Source organism: Macrotis lagotis, chromosome 1 (genome assembly GCF_037893015.1).
Source record: "Macrotis lagotis isolate mMagLag1 chromosome 1, bilby.v1.9.chrom.fasta, whole genome shotgun sequence".
Taxonomy (NCBI): Eukaryota; Metazoa; Chordata; class Mammalia; order Peramelemorphia; family Peramelidae; genus Macrotis; species Macrotis lagotis.
The window spans coordinates 844,849,028-844,870,535 of NC_133658.1; the positions used below are offsets into that span (position 1 = coordinate 844,849,028).

A 21,508-nucleotide genomic window follows, 5' to 3' on the forward strand; every position below is an offset into this window, starting at 1 on the left:
TGATCTCTCTTTCCACCTGGTCGTTTTTCTTTCTTCTTCCATGTCTTTACTACAGAATGTTAAGAATACAATAAGTTTGGATAAAGCTTAGGAGGGAGGCTCACCTGAATTTTGTAGTGAGTGCTAACCCAATGAAATCAAAAATCCTTCAAGTTAATTATATTGAGAGGTTTTGGAATTTTCATTCATTAATATTAGCTGAAGATCTGCAAGCCTTTCAAGAACTATGCGAGATTTGTTTTTTTGCTGGGAACACTGATTTGAGCTATAGGATAAAGGCTCCAGTTAAAATAATCTGATTTTTTGATCCCAGATGATTGATTTGTTGAAACATGATGTTGGTACAGCACAACCCTGGAGAGCAAAAATCTATCTTAGTAGAAATATGTGACCTGAGACCTTTGACCAGAACTTCAGGGCAGAGACTGAGATGAAGGAACAGATCCTGGACTACTTGTGATAGAGTAATTACTACTTATCCTGCTTGGAGAGGCCGAACTTTGCTAAAGCCTGAACAGCAAGGAGGGAATGACAGAGGACTTCTCTGTAGTGCTTGAATTGAAAGGTAAGACATACAGAAGTGTTTGAAGGGAGTTGTGTTAGGGGGAGGGGGAACAATATCTCTCTACTGTATGACAAAGACCTGTGATGGAGTGTGGTCTGTGTGTATTAACCCTGACTCTGTTATTCATATTCTATTTCCTTTTCCTTCCACTTCTCCATCCCCTTCCAAACAAACTGCAAATGTTTGTCTTTCTCAAATCTGCTGATGCTATCTAGGTTCTGAGATGGTCCAGTTTCCTTTCTACTATCTCACTGGTCTTCCAGTGCTGCCCAAGTTGTGAAAGCATTCTTTTTTTTTTTTTCCTTAAGCTCAGATGAGTTTATGGTTTTTCTTTCTTTTAAAAGAAGGAAGTCTATGGGGCAGCTAGATGGCACTATGGATAGAGCATTGACCCTGGAGTCAGGAGTACCTGAGTTCAAATGTGGCCTCAGACACTTAATAATTGGCTGGCTGTGCGGCCTTGGGCAAGCCACTTAACCCATTTATTTGCTTTGCAAAAATCTTTAAAAAAAAAAAAGGAACTCTAAAACCCAAAGCAAAAGCGAAAGATAAAAAAGAAAACAAAAGCTTGTTATCCCAAAAGAGAAAGGAAGGGCATTAAATGCCAAGTGGAAGTAGTGAAAAAACCTGCCTGTGTCTACTGTTAAATTTACAGTCTACTGAAATCCCTGTCTTTTCTCCATGAAATGTGATCTATAGTCACAACTTTTCAGAATAACTTTGTTATTAAAGCAAAATCCACCTTGAGAAAATCTATCAGTTAAAATGAGGAAATTATTTCAGTGAAGATCAACATAATCAGAAGCAAAAGTGACATTGTAGGGGCGGCTAGGTGACGCAGTGGATAAAGCACCGGCCCTGGAGTCAGGAGTACCTGGGTTCAAATCCCGTCTCAAACACTTAAAAATTACCTAGCCGTGTGGCCTTGGGCAAGCCACTTAACCCCATTGCCTTGCAAAAACTTAAAAAAAAAAGAAAGAAAGAAAAAGGTGATACTGTAATTGGAATCTATTACATGACCCTTGAATAGAAAAAGGAGATAGAGAAATTCAGGAAGCAGATAAAACTTAAATCTCATAAGAGACTGATGGAATGGTGATATAGCAGTGATTTGGCTGGATTTATTGGACCTTGCTCTCTACTAATACAGAGCAGCTGATTAATTAGTTGTTTTGAAGATCTTGAAGAAACAAAAAGGGTCATATCTAACCTGATGTGATGGCTACTTTTATGGTTTTTACAATGTATAAAATCCCCTTTGATGCCTGTGCTAGAAGTAGGTATATTAATTCCTTAGAGAACTGAATTGCTTTGATTTTGTTGGTTAATATCCAACCGGAGGCCTTTGAATAGCATCAGAAATAGTTCCCCTCATGCCCAATCTTCTACTGAAGGGGTTTGCTAATTTAGAGTGCTGTATCTATAATACAAAACAAGTGTCTTCACAATAGATGGATGGCCATGTATCCTCCAGTCAGATCATCTCTCCAAACAACTCACCATGACAAACTTATATTAGTTCATACAGAGTTGCCACAGTATAATCAGTGAATATATATCCTTAAACTCCATATATATATCGAATTATGTTTTCTTGTCCTATGTTGTAGGTTTTAGGTTGGTAGGAAAAATTCATCTTATTAATTTACCTAATTAATTTACTCCCAGCAGGGGTGAGCCTTGAAATGGTATAGATGGCAGTGGATTCCTTAATGCTGTCTGTTCCTGCCACACAGTCTTCAGGCCCCAAGGAAAACTTCCCATGGACTTAAAGAATATGAATTTTTCCTTTTGTCTTCTATCTCTAGGTCTCTAAATAGGCTATTCATTCTGCTTTAGTGTTATAATAGGAATCCTGGTAGATAGAGAGTAGTCTTTAGAGCTAGAAAGACTTCTGTTTGAATCTTGTGTCCACTGACTGGAACCTTGGGTCACCCAGGGAAATTCTCCAGGACAGTAAGTTACAGAGCAGATACTTACCTGTACAAATAAAGGGGTTCCTCCCCTGAGAGATCCCACAGAAATCATAGGTCTGGTCCTGTCCTAGGGACAAAAGAAAGGAAAGTCTTTCTGGTATGTAGTTTAGGGAGCTCAGGAATTTAAAATGTTCCTAGCCACAGTAGGGGCTAGATTGCATCCTCCAGCCCAATTTTCAGCTTCTAGTTTTGTTTGTAAAGCCATATGCAGAAGCCAGGGTGAAGAAAACATCACTTTTTAAATGTTTGTACCTTGAGAAATAGCATAGACACTCCTTTGTAAATCCATGTAAATTTGCTATTCCCCCCTTAAATAAGTATTATTTTCACTGATGCTTTCATATATATTTTGACTTGGTTTTCATAAGAGCTTATGAAGCAAAGCAAATATCATCTTTTTTTTTGTGCAGATGTGAAAATTGAGGTTCAGATAAATCAAATAACTTTGTTTAGTGTCTTATGACAAAGCTGTATATTCTTGTTAGCGGTGAGACACTTAATACATTAACACAGTGCAAATTTTCCAACTTCTTGCCTCGATTTTACTCCTTTCCCTGATCCAGAACAATCAAACTTTTTTCTTGACCTATTCCTTAAAGACTAGAGCATGCTCTTCCAAAGTAGCTAAGGCAGATTTTTATATTGTCATTCAGATACACTGGAGGTCCTAGAGTTATCATTTGTTCTCAGTTGTAATATCATTTGCTTTCTTTTTCACAATATCTTGAACCTCCTCCAGCAACTATTATTCACCAGTGGATCTGGAAGTGTCAACATCACATTTGGTTGTCCAGCAGGACTACCTGTTTCATGATGCTATTTTCTTTCATCTTCACCTCTAGTTTGAGTGGCAAACAATTTCATAGAACCCATAGGGACGCAGGTGTATGTTACAGAAATCACTACTCAAAAATCAAAACAGATATCTTGAAAGCAGAAAGGAAATTATTGCATTCTCATGAGAAGGTGGTGCCCTCTTCATCACACTAGTTGAACCAGCCAGGGAGTACGAGAGGGGGTACAGGAAGTTAGGTTTATTTATGTTCTAACACAAACTCCTCCTTCTTAGCCCCCTTCCCCTTAACCTGTAGACTGGCTTCAGCATGCACAATCTATTCACAGAAATCTTCCCCAGCAACAAGAACAAAAAAGAAAATAACAAAAGGTAATTTCATGTGCTTACAAACAAGATCTAGGCAGGGGAGGGTGGAGCGCATAACAATACAAAATATGTTTTTTGTAAGCTTAGCTAGCTGCTGGTGTTTTGTAGAAGAGTTCATTCCAATGGGATAACAATAATGATAAAAACAACAACAACAACAACAACAACAACAATAATAATAATAATAATAATAATAACAGTAATAATACTATCAACCCCTTTGAGGAGGCTTCATCTCATACACAGGTGTTTATTTATTCTCTAAATCCTAATTCTAGATCTGGACTCTGTCCTTTGATGTCCATTAGGAACATTGGAACATCTTTAGTTTCTCTAATATGAATGTTTCTGATCCTCTTGTCATTGATCATAAGAAAGATGGAGGTTCCTGGCTAATATTTGGCCACTTGCTCTAGAGACCATTTAGATTATTTCTCTCTGAGTTTAGAAAATATCATTCTAATGAGTTTGGGAGTTAAAAGGCAAATTTGGATTCTTTCATAATGTTTTTGTTCTCTCCTATCTCTGCTGTCTCAGAACTCTTCCTTTCCCTAAGATAAATCAGAGGAGGAAAAGAAAGAGCTAGAAATGACTTCCGTTCTACTTTCAACTAGATCCCAGGTGAGTCTGTTTTCCTCCCAATACCATCTTATTTATCAGAATATTGACACTTTTCATTATTTTTATATTTTATTTTCCCCCCAATTATATATAATAACAATATTTGGCATCCATTTTCTCTCTGTCCCTTTACCTCTCCTTGAGAAGGCAGTTTGATGTAGATTATACATGTGCAGCAGACTGACACACCTTTTCTTTTGGAGTGTCCAAAAGGCACTGATCATAAGATCTTGGATCTAGAGCTTGAAAAGACCATTTAGATGTGACCATCTAGTCCAACCTCCTCATGTTAGAGTTCCCAAGTTGTTTAGGTGACTTGCCTGGTTTAACATAGGAAGGAACTTTTTGAAATGAGTTGTCAACCCAGATTCTCTGCTCTTTTTCACTGTACTAGAATGCCCAGAGCAACAATTTTTTACTCTACTGCATTCTCCTTTTTAAAAAACCTTTACAAAGAAATCATATATTATTCTATAGGTTCCTTGAAGACTCTAACTCTGGACCTTGGCCCAGATGAAAACCTGGTCTCTACTTATTTCACTTGAAATGGTTTCATTTTACCTTACCTCAGGGCTTTTACTTATTATGACCATTTTTTAATCCTTAAATTATTCCAAGTCATAGATTCAAGGTACTATGTTTTCTGACCTTCTTTGTTCTCTGAACTCAGAGAGCTTAATTAACTGTTCCCTATCTACCTTTTTTCTTCTGTCTCACCAAAGACTAAACTAAACTCTTAAATTTCCCAAGCTGTTCTCTAGCTCCAGCTCCTTGGGCCCAACTCAACCCACTATGATTCTTTTGTCACTTAGTACCCATGTGATCTAGTATAGTACAGTGTCCAGAGTGCTGGATCTGGAGTCAGGAAGACTTGGTTCAAACTTTACTTAATGATATTTATTAACCGTGTGACCCAGCAACTTGCTTCACCTCTGATCTTTGAAAAACATGACAACCTATATCAGATTATTCACTTCCTTGGGGAGGGGGGATGGAGGGGAGGTTGGCAGAAAAAATGTGAAGCCCAAAAGATTGCAAAAGGATGAATGATGAAAACTATCCTTGCATGTTATTGTAAAAAAAAAATAAAAGTTTTGTTAAACAAAGTAAAAGAAAGAAGTAAAGAAGTAAAATTCTTCTCAGCTTTGAAGAATGATAGCCCCCTCCCAGCCCCCTCAATTTTCAGTAAAGGAGAAATGTAGTCTATGAGCTTGACTTCTTTTTCCTGGCAAGTTTCCAGTATTGTGTTAAAAGATGATCAGTGAAAGGGAAATGATGACCAGAATGATTTCACTAAGAAAAATTATACATGCTAACCTTATTTGCTTTTTAACAGTTTCTTGACTGGCAAATGAGGGAAATGGTATATGTAGTTTAACTCTATGAACAGGGCAAGAGTATTGAAATGAGTTCCTCTTGTTATTTTTGGGAAAAGAAGGTGTAGAAATTTGCCTTAATGATAACCTTGTTAGGTGGACTAGAAAGAAATTGAAGAGTTGGACACCAGAAGATCATCATTAAGGCTTCCATGGCAGCCAGGAAGGTTTCCAGTGGGGATTGTTTGTTAAGATCATTTGGCCCCCTGCTGTTAACTTTGTATAATTGTCTTGGACAGAGGTATAGAAGGAATGATTGGCAGATTTGTAGATGACTATTTACATTTGTTTTTAAATCATGATAGGCTATGATGATGTCCTGGGAGGCAGGGGGTGGTGGTGCAGTAGATGGAGTGCTAGACCTGAAATCAGGAACTTACTGCAATGAATTCAAATCTGGAAAATTTGGCCTGAGGGACTTGGCTCTATTAGTTGTGTGAGTGGGCAAGTCACTAGACCCTGTTTACCTCCTTGTAAAATGATCTGGAGAAGGAAATGGGAAGCCACTCCTGTGTCTTTGTCAAAAAACCCCAAATGGAGTCACATAGAGTCAGACACAACTGAAACAACTTAGCAACAACAACAAAGTAATGTTTTCTTTGCAATAAGATAAGCCATAAATGTTAATTCTCCAAAAACCAGCTTCAGAAATAAAAGGAGAGGGAGGTGTGGTTGAACAACTATTTGAAAAGGGCCTGGGGTTTGTAAGAGGATTGAAAACTCCAGGTGATACCATAGTATTATTTTACAACCAAGAAAGCTTGTGTGATCTTAAATTACATGAAGGGTGGTCTACAGACCTTCATTCTAATAGACTAATGGAGTTCTCAGATCTATCTCAGCTTTTAAATTCCTTTAAGTTTAAGTCTCTGAGAGTTTCTTTTTACTCAGTGCTGGAGATTCGCCTGCCTGATATTTGGTTTTTTCCTTTTCTTTTTTCTTCTTAAACATCTCAAGGGAAGGTAAAAGTTTAGCCACTAGCTTTTGCTATTAAGGCCAAAGAATGGAGGTAGGTCTGTTACTATTTGTCACTGGCTGGTGCTTTTGACACCTAGAATATATCAGGAAGCTGTTAGTTTCAAAAACTTGTACATTGGTAGGGATTTCTTCTTGAATCTTGAACTATATCCTGAATCATAAGGATCCTTTATTGTTAGCTGAGTTGACAACCCATGAGGGTTGTACCACATTTAAGACCTGGTGCAAATACTTCTCCCTGGAAGATCAGGTTGTGAAAAAAAGCTAAAGTGGTTACTGGGAAATTGTGTACATGGTGCTTAGGTCAGTTTATTTCACCCTAACTTCTCTCTAGAAGTATTGTCTTATACTTCAAATTGCCTCTGGGACAATTGGACAGCCTACAGAAGTCCTGAACTCCACAAACTGAACTCCTTCTCTTCCCCCTCACACCTACCTTTCTTCCTAGCTTCTATAATAATAGAAATAGTTAGCATTTATATAGCCAAGCAATGTGGGTAAGCACATTACAGTTAATCTCTTTTGGTCTTCTCTCTATCCCTGGGTGGTGGATGCTTTTATTATCTCCAAGGATAAGGAAACTGATACCAACAGAGGTTAAGTGATTTCCCCAGTGTCACCCCACTAGTGAGTATCTGAGGCCATGTTTTAATTTAGGTTCTTTACTGTTGAGGTCATTCAGACTTGCATTCTTGTTTTTGTCTTTATAACTTAGATGTCAGCCTGGAATTCTCACTCACTTTCACATCACTAGATCCAGTCTGTTCTTAAGTCCTGTCACTGATACCTGTTACTTCTGTCATATATGACCCCTTCTCCATACACAGACATCATCCTGGGTAGGCTCTCATCACTTCATACCTGGACTTTTGTAATAGTTTGCTATTGGTTTCTTTGTCTCAATTCTCTCCCCATTCCAGCCTTCCTTCAGCCAGCTATCAAAAGTTCTTCATAAAGCAAAAAGCTGACCATATCACCCTCCTGTTGTGTAAACTCCATTGGTACTTCCTACCTTTCCAGTCTTCTTATACTTCACTCCCCTCCACATACTCTGTAATCCAGTGACACCAGCTTTCTTATTGTTCCTTACTTTCCAACTTCTGATTGTGTTTTCACTAGCTTTTCTCCATGCTGTCCCTCTTCATCTGGCCTTCTCTCTTCTTTATCTTACTTCATCTCAGCTAAACTCCTCCTTCTGCAAGAAACCTTTCCCCCTTTATCTCTGCTGCCTTTCCTTTGAGATTACCACCAAGTTATTCAGTAATATATCATGTTTATGCATAGTTTCTGTAGCTGTAGATTTTGAGCTTCTTCAGAGTAGGAATTTGGTAGCTAGGTGGCATAGAGCACTAGGCTTGGAATCAGGAATTTCAAATCATGAGTTCAAATCTAGACTCAGAAACTTCTAGGTTTGTGAGCCTTGGCATGTCACTTAACTCTGCCTCAGTTCCTTAGATATAAGAGCTGGAGAAGGCTATGGAAATCCACTCCATTATCTTTGTCAAGAAAACCCCAAAATGAGATTATGAAGAATTGGACCAATCTGAACAAAAGCAGCAATGACGTAGTAGGGATTGCCTTTTTTTTAATCCTCAGTACTTAATTTAGTAGCTGGCATATATAGACTTGCTGCTTTGAGACTCTAGATAAGTGAGAAGCTAGTAAGAGCACCCAACTTTCAGAGAGTTTTCATATGAACCATATGAACTACTACTTATTGCTCTGACTGCATTAGCAGATGTGATTTCTGAGCATTCATTAATGATCTTTAAAAAGTTCTGAAAACTGGGGGTAGAGCCAAGATGGCATCAGGAGAAGAGCCTCTCTTAGGTACTCTCTCTTTATAATATTTCAAAACTCATAAAATAACGATTAACTAAATTTTCGAGAGACAAAACCCACAGAGGGATCCAGTGAGGCAATTCTCCAGCCCAAGGTAACCTGGAAAATAATGGAAAGGCTCCACTCCATGGGGTTAGAGGGCTACCCACCAGAGTGAAGGAACTTCAGCCTCCTGGAGGCAGCCTCAGGGAGCCTGGGAGCTGCAACTCAAGTGGCTCATGCCAGCGGGGGCAGTTTCCTGACCTACACCCTGGGGGCACCGGGTACAACTTGGAAGATCAACTGGGGGACCTCTGGCCAGAGCAAGCATGTGAAATCCATCCCTCAGGACACTCAGCAAGCAACCCAAATCTAGAAATGGAGGCAGACAGAGCCGTAAGCAGGATCCCCCAGGCAACTAAGCCTTGAGTGCTCAGCTTACCAAAGGGAAGGGAGTGGAGAGAGACTTCTGAGATTTGTCCTCTGTACCTGGAGCAGGACTCTGGGACTCTGACCACATTCAGATCTAGTTTAGGCCCCCTATAGATCCCCCCCCCCCACCTCAGCCTCTTGGCAGAGGGGTGCACTTGTGGTCATTCACAGACCAGCAGGGAAGACAAGAGCTTCACCCACTGAGATCCTTGTTGGGGGTTGTGTCCCAATAATACTCAAAAGCTTAGGAAGTACCCCAAGACCAGGCTCAGGCTGGGGAAATGAGTAAACAAAAAAGAGGAACACCATTGAGAAATACATTATCTATGATCCCAAGAAGGATCAAAATGCTCAATCTGAAGACGAAGTATTACAAGCTCCTGCATCTAAAGACTGCAAGAAAAACAGAAACTGGGCTCGGGCTATGACAGAACTCAAAAAAGATTTTGAAAAGCAAGTGAGGAAGTGGGAAAAGAAATGAGATACAGGAGAAACATGAAAAAGAAGTCAGCAGCTTAGTCAAGGAGATCCAAAAAACTGCTGAAGAAAATAACATGTTAAAAACCAGCGTAGTTCAAATGAATAAAACTGTTCAAAAAGTTTTGAGGAGAAGAATGCTTTAAAAAGCAGAATTGGCCAGATGGAAAAAGAGATAAGGAAGCTCTCTGAGGAAAACAAATCCTTCAGAAGTAGAATGGAACTAAAGGAAGCTGCTGACTTTATGAGAAGTCAAGGCACAATACTTCAAAACCAAAAGAAGGAACAATTAGAAGATGTGAAACATCTCATTGAAAAAACAACTGATCTGGAAAACAGATTCAGGAAAAAATGATTTAAAAATTATTGGGATACCTGAAAGTCATGATCATGAAAAGAGCCTTGACATCTTTTTTAAAGAACTACAGGAAAATTGTCCAGATATCCTAGAAGCAAAGGGCAAAATAGAAATTGAGAGAATCCACCGATCTTCCCCGGAAAGAGATCCAAAAAACCAACCCCCAGGAATATTATAGCCAAGTTCCAGAACTCCGAAGTCAAAAAGAAAATATTAGAAGCAGCCAGAAGGACACAACTCAAATATCGTGGAGCTGCAGTCAGGATCACACAGGACTTAGCAGCAACTACATTAAGGGTTCATAGGGTTTGGAATATAATATTCCCGAAGGCAAAAGAGCTCAGAATGCAACTGAGAATCAACTCCCCAGCAAAACTGAACATCCTCTTCTAGGGGAAAAGATGGACTTTCAATGAACTAGGGGAATTTCAAATGTTTCTGTTAAAATGGCCAGAGCTGAACAGAAAGTTTGATCTTCAAATACAGGACTCAGGTGAAGCATAGAGAGTGGAGAAGGGTAAAAATATGAGGGACTTAATGTTGACAAACTATATGTATTCTTGCATAGAAAAATGATACTGATAATACTCATAAGAAACTTCTCATTTGATAGATTAGGTAGAAGGAGATTTTATGGATGAAGCACAGGAAGAGAGCTGAATTTGAAGATATTTTGTAAAAATGGAGTTAATGGCTAAAAGGGAAATATAATGGGAGTAAGAGAAAGGAGAGGTGGAATAGGCTAAGATATTTCAGATAATAAGATTTTTTTATTACAATGAACTACTGCAATGATATAGAAGCGGGGAAGGTGAGGGGGAATGAGGGAATATTTGCTTTCATCAGAGGTGGCTCGGAGAGGAAACAGCATATATACTCAATGGAGTAGAGACATCTAGAGTAAAAAGGAGAAACGGGGGATGGGAAGAAGGGGGGGATATGAGTAACGTAGGAGAAGGTAGACCACGGTGGAGAGTGGTCAGATATAACACATTTTTTTTACTTCTTGCAAGGGGATGGGATTGGATGGCCTGTCTGGGACCACAGGCTCAGGTGGTTGCTGGGCCTTAGGGGTGGTATGTGGACTGGGGGGCCTCTTGGCTCCAGGGCTGGTGATCAGGCTTCTGTAGAGCTACCCTACAGCACTCTTAAGAAGAGGGACAGAGTGAAAGGAGAGAGAAAATGTAGTATATGGTAGTGGGGAGGTATGAATGGAGGGAATTGTGATCACCAATGGCAACAGTGGAAAAATATTGAAGTATCTTTTGTGATGGACTTATCATAAAGAATGTGATCCACTCGCGACAGAACTGTTGGTATTGGAACACAGACTAAAGCACATTTATTATTACTATTTTTTTGGGGGGTGTTTACAGGGCAAATGGGGTTAAGTGGCTTGTCCAGGGCTGCACAGCTGGGTGATTATTGGGTGTTTGAGGCCAGATTTGAGCCTGGGTGCTTTGGGCCCCAGGGCTGGTGCTCTGTCCACTGCACCACCTAGCTGCCCCTATAGTTATTATCATTATTATTTGTGTTTTTTTGTGGTTTTTGTAGGGCAGTGGGGTTGGGGTGGCTTGCCCAGGGTCATGCATTTGGGTGATTGTTGGGTGTCTGGGGCCGGATTTGGGCTTGGGCTTGACTCTGGGGCCGGTGCTCTGACCACTGCACTGTTTAGCTTCCCCTGTTATTATTATTGTTATTTTTTTAATTTTAATTTTTTTCTTTATTGCTCATGAGGGTCTATATTTTTTTGGGGGGAAGGGATAATTATGTTTACTCTTAGGAATATTTTAGTAATGTATAAAAACCCATCATTTGTACAAAAATAAAAATTAACATATTTAAAAATAAATAAGCAAAATTAATAAAAGAATAATGAAAATGATGTTGCAACATTAAAATAAGTTATGAAAATTAACAGAAGTACTGTATCACTAGAGAATGTATATCGCAATTTTCAAAAGTAGGAGGATAGGGTTGCCAAGCCATAGGCAAATATCTTTACTTTGATTCCTTGTAAAATAATAGGTTGTATTATTAAGGAAATGAGTATTTAGAAAGAACAAGCATTATTTCATGACCAATAGATAATCCAAAACTCATTTTCTTCCTTCTTCACCTGAAGGTGATAATTATGAGTGCTATGAACAGGGCTTACCTAGGTTTTAGCCACAGAGTTGAGGAAGTCTCTAGGACTAACCTTGTGAATAATGTGGAGAGACGTTACCATACCGGTATGTGAATTCAATGAGACTGATCTCAAAAAGTAGTAATTAATGGATTAATGTGAACTTGAAAGAATCTAGTGTAGTGTGTATCTCTTTATGCCCCCCCCAAGATTATCTATTGATCTTTTGTCTCAAATAGCCTACATTTAACATCCTTATCCATCCCTTGGAGATGAGATTTTTGTTTTTTTCTGTCTTGTCAGATCAGAAGTACACAAAATAGTTTAGATGTGGCTTGCTTATCAGATTTGTGGATGACATCTGTCTTGGGATGGATAGCTAAAATAATGGATAAGTTAGGATCCAAAAGGATCTCTATAATCTATTTTTTTTATTAACTTTATTTAAGGCAAGGGGTTAAGTGACTTGTCCACAGTCACACAGCTAGGTAATTATTAAGTGTCTGAGGTCAGATTTGAACTTAGATCCTCCTGACTCCAGGGCTGGTGCTCCACCCATTGAGCCACCTAGCTTCCTTTATTTTTATTTTTTTTCTTAATTTTATTTTTATTTAAGGCAATGAGGTTAAGTGACTTACCTAAAGCCACACAGCTAGGCAATTAAGTGTCTGAGGCTGGATTTGAACTATAGTCTAGAACATTGGACTTAATCTAGTTGTATAGTCTTGTATTGAAGCATTACAAATGAAGTCACAAGTAAAAGGCGAGGGATACACATTTAGACAGGAATTTTGTGGAAAAAAATCTTGAGGTTGTAGTTACAAGCTTACTATGAATCAGCAATGTGACTAACTAGACCAGCTTTAGGGTAGAATAGCTATGGAGATATTGGATGGCTTCTAGGAAGAAGGAGGTGAAAGTCCTACCAGAGTGCTCTTGTCAGACATTATCTGAGTGCTGTGTTCACTTCTAGGTGTTGTGGCAGCTATTGAGGACATAGAGTAAGGGAATTCAGATAAGGTAGAGGAGGGTCCAGTACAGCCTTGACTTATAGCCACAGCAGGGAGCATCATTTGCATTAAGAACCCAGGAAGCTCATAATCTTTCTGCCCCTGAATCTCTCATCAGTCCTCTTCACTTCTGCTTCTTGATGTGCTAGCCTTAATTTGAGGTTACCATCAATAGAAATCTCCTTTGATAGCTTTTTCACAATTCCCCCGTTTGTTCTAGTTTTCTCACCCTGCTCCCCCCCCCCACACACTTCACTGACACTGCTTTCCCCCAGTCCACATGTATTTGTTTTATGGGTACCTGTGTACCTTGGTTCTAATTATATAAATTTCTAATATGTTCCACTGATGGAATACAGACTGTTCTTGGGTGCAGGAACTCTATTACAACTTTTGTATTTGTGCCTAGAATAAAGAAGACACTTAATGCTTGACAATTGATTGAAGGTGTTGATTTCCTCTACTATTATTATATTTTTCTTATTCTTTCTTATTGTATAACTTTTCTTTCATGAACTTTAACTTAATAAAAACATTTAAAATTTTTTCATTTAAATAATTTTAAAATGTTATTTTTCCTTTCACCATTATGTAATTCTCTTTCATTCTTTTGTAGATTGAAACCCACTTTATATATCCATTATTGTCATTCCTGCTTTTTTGTATTATCCTTGTATTATTTTATACCAATGTTTTAATTTTAATCTTTTTATATTTTTGTAAAAAACAAATTTACTTAGTGTAACCAAAATATTGATTGGTTTTATATCTACCTCTCCCACTGTTCTTTATTGTCCTCTACTTATTTTTTACCCATCTTTCATTACATAAAGATAGTGTCCCCAAAAGCAGTTTTAGAATTTGTTCTCTTTTCTCCCTATACTGTCTCGGATCCCTTTTTATGTGATGATTCACAAATGTATGTCATCAACCTCAGTCATGCTTCTTAAATTCAGTCCCACTTCTCCAACTGTTGTGTAACAATTCCTCCTGGATATCTTGTTGATATTTCTTTTTCTTTTCTTTTCTTTTCTTTTCTTTTCTTTTCTTTTCTTTTCTTTTCTTTTCTTTTCTTTTCTTTTCTTTTCTTTTCTTTTCTTTTCTTTTCTTTTAGGTTTTTGCAAGGCAAACGGGGTTAAGTGGCTTGCCCAAGGCCACACAGCTAGATAATTATTAAGTGTCTGAGACCAGATTTGAACCCAGGTACTCCTGACTCCAGGCCGGTGCTTTATCCACTATGCCACCAAGCTTACCCTATCTTGTTGATATTTCAAACTTAATATATTCAAAATGGAACACATCAATCTACTCCCAAACTTCTTGTCTCTGTACACCAGCATCCTTTCATGCAGGTTTGAACCATCAGTTATTTTGATATTACCTCTCTCAATCTGCTCTCAAGTCTACCACTATAGCTCCCTAATATTTTAATTTCTCTGATCCTATTGCCATGATAAAAGTTTGACCCTCATTATGTCCTGCCTGGAAAGTTATGATAGACTTTCCCCTCTAGAGTATATGTTTCACATAGCTGCCAAAATATTCTTAAGGATTGCTTTCACCTCATGATATAGTACAAATTCTTAGCCTGGCATTTGGGGCCAACCACAATCTGCCTTCACTAGAGCTCCAATCAGGAATCTTTACACCCAAGGCAAGCTGTACAAAGCATGACCTCGGGTGTGGGTGAGGAGCATAGATGGGGGACAAGGCAAAGATTTTGGGACATCGATTTCAGGTTGATGTTGGAGTTCAAGAAACTTATTATCCCTGGCCTGTCAGATTGTAGCTTTCCATTGTAACTTAGTTTCCTTCCCAACTAGAACCCAAACTTTGTTGTTTCTGTTCTGATAAATGACTATGAAAATTGTTGGTATCCTTTAAATTTGACATTCTTATAAAAAACCATTGTCATTCTAACCTAGAGATAGCTCTGAATTCCAGTATAACATAGCTAGCCTAGTTTCATAGTATTCTCCTTTTCTCACTCTACATTTCAGTAAGATTAGACTCCTCTGTCTTCCTTGACTTCTCATGCTCTATTGTTCCATTTGCTTTAGCTGTTCCATATTTCTGGGATATACTTCCTTATCATTTCTGCTTTTCAGGGTTTATTTTAGATGCTATGTCCTTTGTTTAACCTTGCTTGTTTCTTCTAGGTGATGACCATCCTCTCCCTCAAATATTTCTTGAACATTTCCTTTATTTGTCTCTTGTATTTATTATTATGCATACTCTTTCCCCTTTAGTAGAATTGAGCTTGTAAGAGTACAAGACTATTTCTTTGTATATAAATTATAAATCATCATTGAATATGAATCAAATTTGATTTTGGAAGTTTAGAATTAAAGTATGTGACTTCCTTGAACTTTGTGTTGAGAGCTGATTTGTCAGGGAACACTTTATTTTTTTATTTTTTTCCCAATTGATATTTTATTTGTCCAATTACTTGTTATGAAAGTTTTTCAACATTTATCCACATGCATATGCATATCTACAAGTTAAAAAATTTCCTTCTACCCTCTCTTCCCACTCCCCCTCCCCTCAGTGGGACAGTGTGGTGAATATTGCAAATATAATTTGTGTTTAACATGTTTATAGATTGGTCATTTTTTGTGTGAGGCATTAGGACTAAGGGAAAAGAAAGAAAACAATGAGGTAGGAAAGAAAAACAAGAGAAATTTTTAAAAAGTGAATGTAGGGGGAAAAAAAGTGAATGTAGAGTTCATTCAGATTTTTTAGGTTTTTTTATTCTGTTTTGAATTTTCTTCTTCTGGATATGGATAGCGTTGTCTGTAACAGGTTTCCCAGGGTTGTCCTAGCTCTTTAAACTGCTAAGAGGAATTGCATCCATCAAGGTTGATCAACTCACAATGTTGTTAATGTATACAATTTTCTTTTGGTTATGCTCATCAAGGAATACTTTAAAAATTAAAAATAAAAGTACTGGGGCAACTAGGGTGCATAGTAGATAGAGTTCAAATCCGGCCTCAGACACTTAATAGTTACCTAGCTGTGTAATCTTGGGCCAGTCACTTAACTCCATTGCCTTAAATAAATAAAATTAAAAAAAAAAACAATTCCTTACTACAGTGCATAATACAAAGTGATATATACAATGCTGTTTTCTCTAATAAATACTTGATATGGAATATTAAAAACCCTTCAAAGCTGTCAGAACTATGCTCTAGGTATCCTTTCAATTCTGTGTTTCCATATGAATGAGGCATAGTTCTTAGCTGAATCAGTGTGTTTGTTGTTTCAGGAATTAGTGACATTCAAGGATGTGGCTGTGAACTTCACTCGGGAGGAATGGAGGCAACTGGATCCTTCTCAAAGGGACTTGTATAGGGATGTGATGCTGGAGAACTATGGGAACCTTGTGTCCATTGGTAAGGATAGCTTTCCTCTGAGGGAGAGCCTGGCAGTTGGAGCATTTTTACATTCTTACTTCCTCAAAGTCTTTTGGGTAGCTAAAGTGCTTACTTATATTAAAATACTTAGTAATTTTCAAGAATATGTATAGATTGTGGGACATCTAAATCCATTATGGTTGAGAGAGTAATTTCTTCCTCCTATTCTTTAGGTGAAATAGCTTTACTCCACACAACTAAAAATAACTTCACTGTACTTACTTGGAGGTTACACCTTAGCTGCTTTCTGTTTACCAGGCCAACTGGTAGTATTTTTCCAGAATGGATCCTAGTTTCTTGGCACAGAGAAGATGAAATTTCTTTCTGAATCCCAGGCAACTCTGTCTCCTCATACTCTCTGAGAAATAAATAGAGAAGTCTTCAGAAGTTTTTTTTTTGTGTTTTTAGGTTTTTGCAAAACAAATGAGGTTAAGTGGCTTGCCCAAGGCCACACAGCTAGGTAATTATTAAGTGTCTGAGGCCGATTTGAACTCAGGTACCCCTGACTCCTGGTGCTCTGTCCACTGTGCCACCTAGCCTCCTCAAGAAATTTTTAATACTATCCTCATATATACTCTTTTCTCTCTGAGATGGCTGTCTCACAACATTTTCCCACTTCTATCCCATGAGCAGGGCTTCCAGTTTCTAAACCAGATGTGATCTCCCAGTTGGAGAGAGGAAATGCACCATGGATGCCAGAGGAAGAATTCTCAAGAAGCACTCATCGAGGTGAGTGATTGATGATCATGGAGAAGGGAGTAAGCAACTACTCAGTTTGTCTTTCTTGGACGACCACTTTGGAATTTTGGACAGACTTCTTCAAAGGGCCTTAGGCTTATGGGTAAGATCTAGAGCTATATAACATGAATTCCCTTATGTTTTCACTTTGCAGATGCCTATATCCCCCTGTCACATTTCCTTGTCTTAGAAAAAATATTTCTGTTTTTTTTTTGTTTTATTAATTTAAAATCAATGTCTACAAAAACACACTTTTGGAAATATACAGATTAAGAATTATACTTGGCAAATTTCATTATATCATATTTTAAAACTTTTCACCTTTAAAAATATAGGAATAAAAGCTGCCATTTACTTTTGTGTCTACTTCAGAACTGTGTTCTATGTGTTTTTTGGTTGTTGCTTTTATTGAGAATGTATAGAACATATTCCTCTTTGTTTTTTTTGCATTCAGGACTACCCTTATTTTTATACATGGGCAACCTTTTTTCCATTTACACACTTATAGTATGATATACTTAAGCCACTTCTTCCACCATGCATCTTTTCATTGCCTTCTGGATCACTTTGGTTCTTAAGATACTATGGTATTCTAAGACTCACAATATGCCAGAAAAGTCCCCTAGTCCCCTCCCCACCAAATTGATAGAAAAAGATTTTTTTCCCCTTATATAAGGAAGCAACTTGGGAGTCATGAAAGCATGACAGTCCACTTTCATTTGCTTTTTGACCCCATTCATTGTCCTTATTTGCTATATACATATCTGTATATATCTATATCTATATGAAACTGTATGTATAATATACATATATATGTGGATATTAAGATATTTAATACTTCTATGGACTAACCATTCAACTGCTGTACATTATGGTCAATAGGCATTTTTCTACCTCTGGTCTAGTTCCTTATTGATTATTAGGCTATTATCTTTTGAGTAGTCATGGATATCACTGAAGAGACTTTGTAATGTTTTTGAACTTATAATTGAAATACCATCCTATCAACTACAAATAAAAGCATTAGGAGACCTCATTATCTGTAGAGAATCATTTCTCCATTTGGCGCCTGTATGGGACATCCTACATGACAAAGTCATACACTGTAGAACTTGTAGTGTTTGTTATCTACATATCATTGAAGACTGAATTTTCTCTTGGGCTATAGGTTTCTATGTATTCTTCTGCCCTTTCTACTTTACTTTTCCTAAATGTTCCTTTGTCTTAATTGTGGTGTCTTGTACTTCCATTCTTATTGTTATCTCATTCCCTAACTCCTACTCTTGAATTCATTTGACTTAACTTCATTTGTGACCCCATCTTGAACAGTTCAACTATACATTGCCATTTATATTTGAGTCCCTTCCCCCTTGTTTTGTCATCAGTCATATTATCTCAAGTTTGATCCTCAGTTTGTCCTCATCTTTTACCTTCTTCTTCTGTGGAATGCTGGTGGAAAAGGTCACAACAATATCAACTTGATGCTTATACTAAATTTATGCATAATTTCATCAATTATTGCTCTTCAATTGTTTTCCAGTCACAACTCTTTATGACCTCATTTGGGATGTTTTTGGCAAAGATGCTGGAGAGGTTTGCCATTTCCTTCTCTAGTAGGCCCTTAATACTGCTTAAGGAAGTTTTTTAACTTTTCCTTTGTGGGTTATCTATCTCACTTCATTCAGTGACTGTTCATTTACTTTTCTCTCTCAATGCTGTTCCTGAATCCCTTTGCCTCAGCAGATTTGCTTAGAGAATGGAGGACTTCTGTTCCAAGTTCCTTTATCTATATTATTTCATAACTCAAACTTCTAAATCTTCACCTAGTCTCTCATCCTTTGTTGAAATATTTGACAAGGCCTATCCTTCTACTTGTACCTTTGATTCCTGTCCCTTTCTTTAGGGGAACTCTTTATCCTTCATTCTAGCTCTTTTATTTTCAGTCTTCCTCTATACTTCTCTTTTGCCTAGGCATCTTATAAAATCTTTCCCATTCTTGATATAATTTTAATTCTCTCAGTTGTCAAAACTTATTTTTCTGTTCTAACCATAATCACTTTGAACTTTCTGAAACTTTTTGACACTTTTCACCACTTGTGAAATTTTTCTCAATTTTGTGGTCTTTGAAACTGGTTCTTTCCTTTTTCACTGCTTCCAGTCTTACTGTTCCTCACTATCTTTTGCTGAGAATCCCACAGGGCTTTACTTTACTTTTACTTGTCTTTCTGTATTCCCTTCCTCAGTGATCCCATGGATTCAAGTAACATCTCTCAACAGTTGAATCCCAAATCTCCATATCTTGATTTATTTCTTAACCTCTACTCCTATATTTTCATTTATCTTGTGGATAGTCTAGAAGTGAAGATAATTCTCCAGATGTAGTCCAAGTAAGATAGAGTATAATGGGATTGTCAAATCCTTAGGGCTGATTTTTCTTTTTAACTAGCGTAAATGGATATTTTGACCTATTTAATTGAATCTTACTTAGATTTGCTTCAGTGTCATAGCCTGTCGATAACTTTTTGATCCTGACCATATTCCATCATCCCTTCTGGTTTTATTTATTAAGCATATTGTCCATACTGCTATCTAAAACATGTTAAGATTGTTAGACTATGAGTCTATTAAAAAAGAGAAATCAATTGCTTTGCTAAAAATCTAGCTAAACTACATCTCTAACATTCTACTGAAGTATCAATTTACTAATGCTCTTCAAAGAAGTAAAATTAATCTTACATGATGTATTCTTCTTTTATTCATCATATAATTCCTCATCACTGTCAAAACTCCCATTCATTAGCTCATCCTCATCTGTGTTTGATGATGAATCCTGTCTTAGGAGAGGCTCTGAATGCTCTCCTGCCTGTGCTCTGATTTGTGGTTGACTGCGAGGACACATGCTTGCCCATTCTGTTTCATGAACCTGAAGCAGTCACTTTTTCATCAGCAATTCTTCTTGCCTCCTGTTGAACCATATGTGATGTATTCTTGATGACATGATAAACATGCTTCATGTTTGTGAACAGTTCTTCTCTTTTTTGATATTCAGTAACCATCCCTTTAATAATAAATTCCAGAATTTTGCCAAAAATATAATTAAACTTAGTCTCCTGTAGTATTCAATGTAGGATTTTTCAGTTCTTTATTTGGGGGCAAATTGAGACAAAAATTATTCTTCTGCAAATCTTTTACTCTTCTACAGATGTATAGATTCTTTACTCTTCTCTATGAACTTTTCTGTAGTTGTATCTTCAAATTCTTTTAGCACCCTGAGATATTAGAAAACAATCCTTGCCTTCCAAATTATTAGAATGGAGTCCTCATTCTTATGTCAGTCGAGCTGATAATTCTTTAAAAAGCATTTGTTGGAAATTGCCTGCTCAATGCACTTAACTGGGGTCTACTGAACATCATTTATAAACAGAGCTCCTGTCTTTCCTTGTGTGAAAAAGCCAACTTGTTTAGCCACCTCTGTGTAGTGTTAATCCATCACCTCCTAAAAACCCCAGTGCACAGCCAAGCATAGCAGAAGTTTGTGAATGATATTTGTACTTTACCCCCTCCCTGTGACAGTTTTTAAAAACAAGTCTTCCAGTGCTACTCTTTTCCTGTAGACATCTACCAGTAAGAATTATATTAAATCTTCTTTCCATCCAAGATAAGCATAGCTTGGCCAATTAAATTTTGAGACTTATCATCATCCTTCTTGATGGAGGAGATAGAATCTAGGACCTGCTGTAAAGGAAGTTCTTTTCCTTCACCTCAGAGGGCAGGTAATACTCACACTTTTTCATTCTTTCAGATTCCTTTAGTCAAGAGAATAGGTATGAAATCAAGAAGTCAACTTCAAAGATGGCATTTCTAAAGAAATATCATCCAAGGAAAGATGTTCCCTGGGATTCCTTAGTGTAAGAAGCATGGGTGTGTGGGATGCTAGGTTAGAAAAGGAGAAGTACAACCAGGAGCAACAATTCAAACAAGTAACAGTCACTCACAGGAAAACCTTAAATGAACTGAGAATGCACAAATATAATACATTCCAGAAAAGTTTCAGTCCCAAATTCCTCTTTGTTACAAAGCAGACAGATAGGGGCAAAATCCCCCAAATAACAATAATAATAATAATAATGATAATAATAACAACAACAACAACAAAGTAGAGAGATTCTACAGGCAGAAGCCCATGTAAATTTAGTATATTTCAACAGAGATTCAGTTTTTAGACCTAACTACACATAAGTGTTCTTCATAGAAAAGCCTTTGTAAACCTACTAAATATAGAAAGTCTTTAAACTGCTGTATAGATTTTATTCAACTTCATGTAACAAATCATAGAGAAAGTAAATCATATTAATGTAAATAATGTGGAATAGCCTTCAGTTGGAAGGGAACTTTGACTCATCATTGGAGAATTTATACTGAAGAGAAATCTTTTCAGTGTCATGAATGTAGA

General features: G+C 37.4%; 1 protein-coding gene across 1 annotated transcript in view; it reads left to right on the forward strand.

Moving 5' to 3' along the window:
• Positions 1-21,508, forward strand: part of LOC141508664 (uncharacterized) — a 39,845-nt gene that overhangs the window by 920 nt on the left and 17,417 nt on the right. Inside the window, exons 1-4 of the mRNA XM_074217484.1 lie at positions 1-565; positions 4,241-4,324; positions 16,170-16,296; positions 16,951-17,046. The exon at positions 1-565 is cut by the window's left edge and continues 920 nt beyond it. Coding sequence (XP_074073585.1) covers positions 4,292-4,324; positions 16,170-16,296; positions 16,951-17,046 — 256 coding nt within the window. The 5' untranslated portion in view covers positions 1-565; positions 4,241-4,291. The remainder of the gene's footprint in view (positions 566-4,240; positions 4,325-16,169; positions 16,297-16,950; positions 17,047-21,508) is intronic.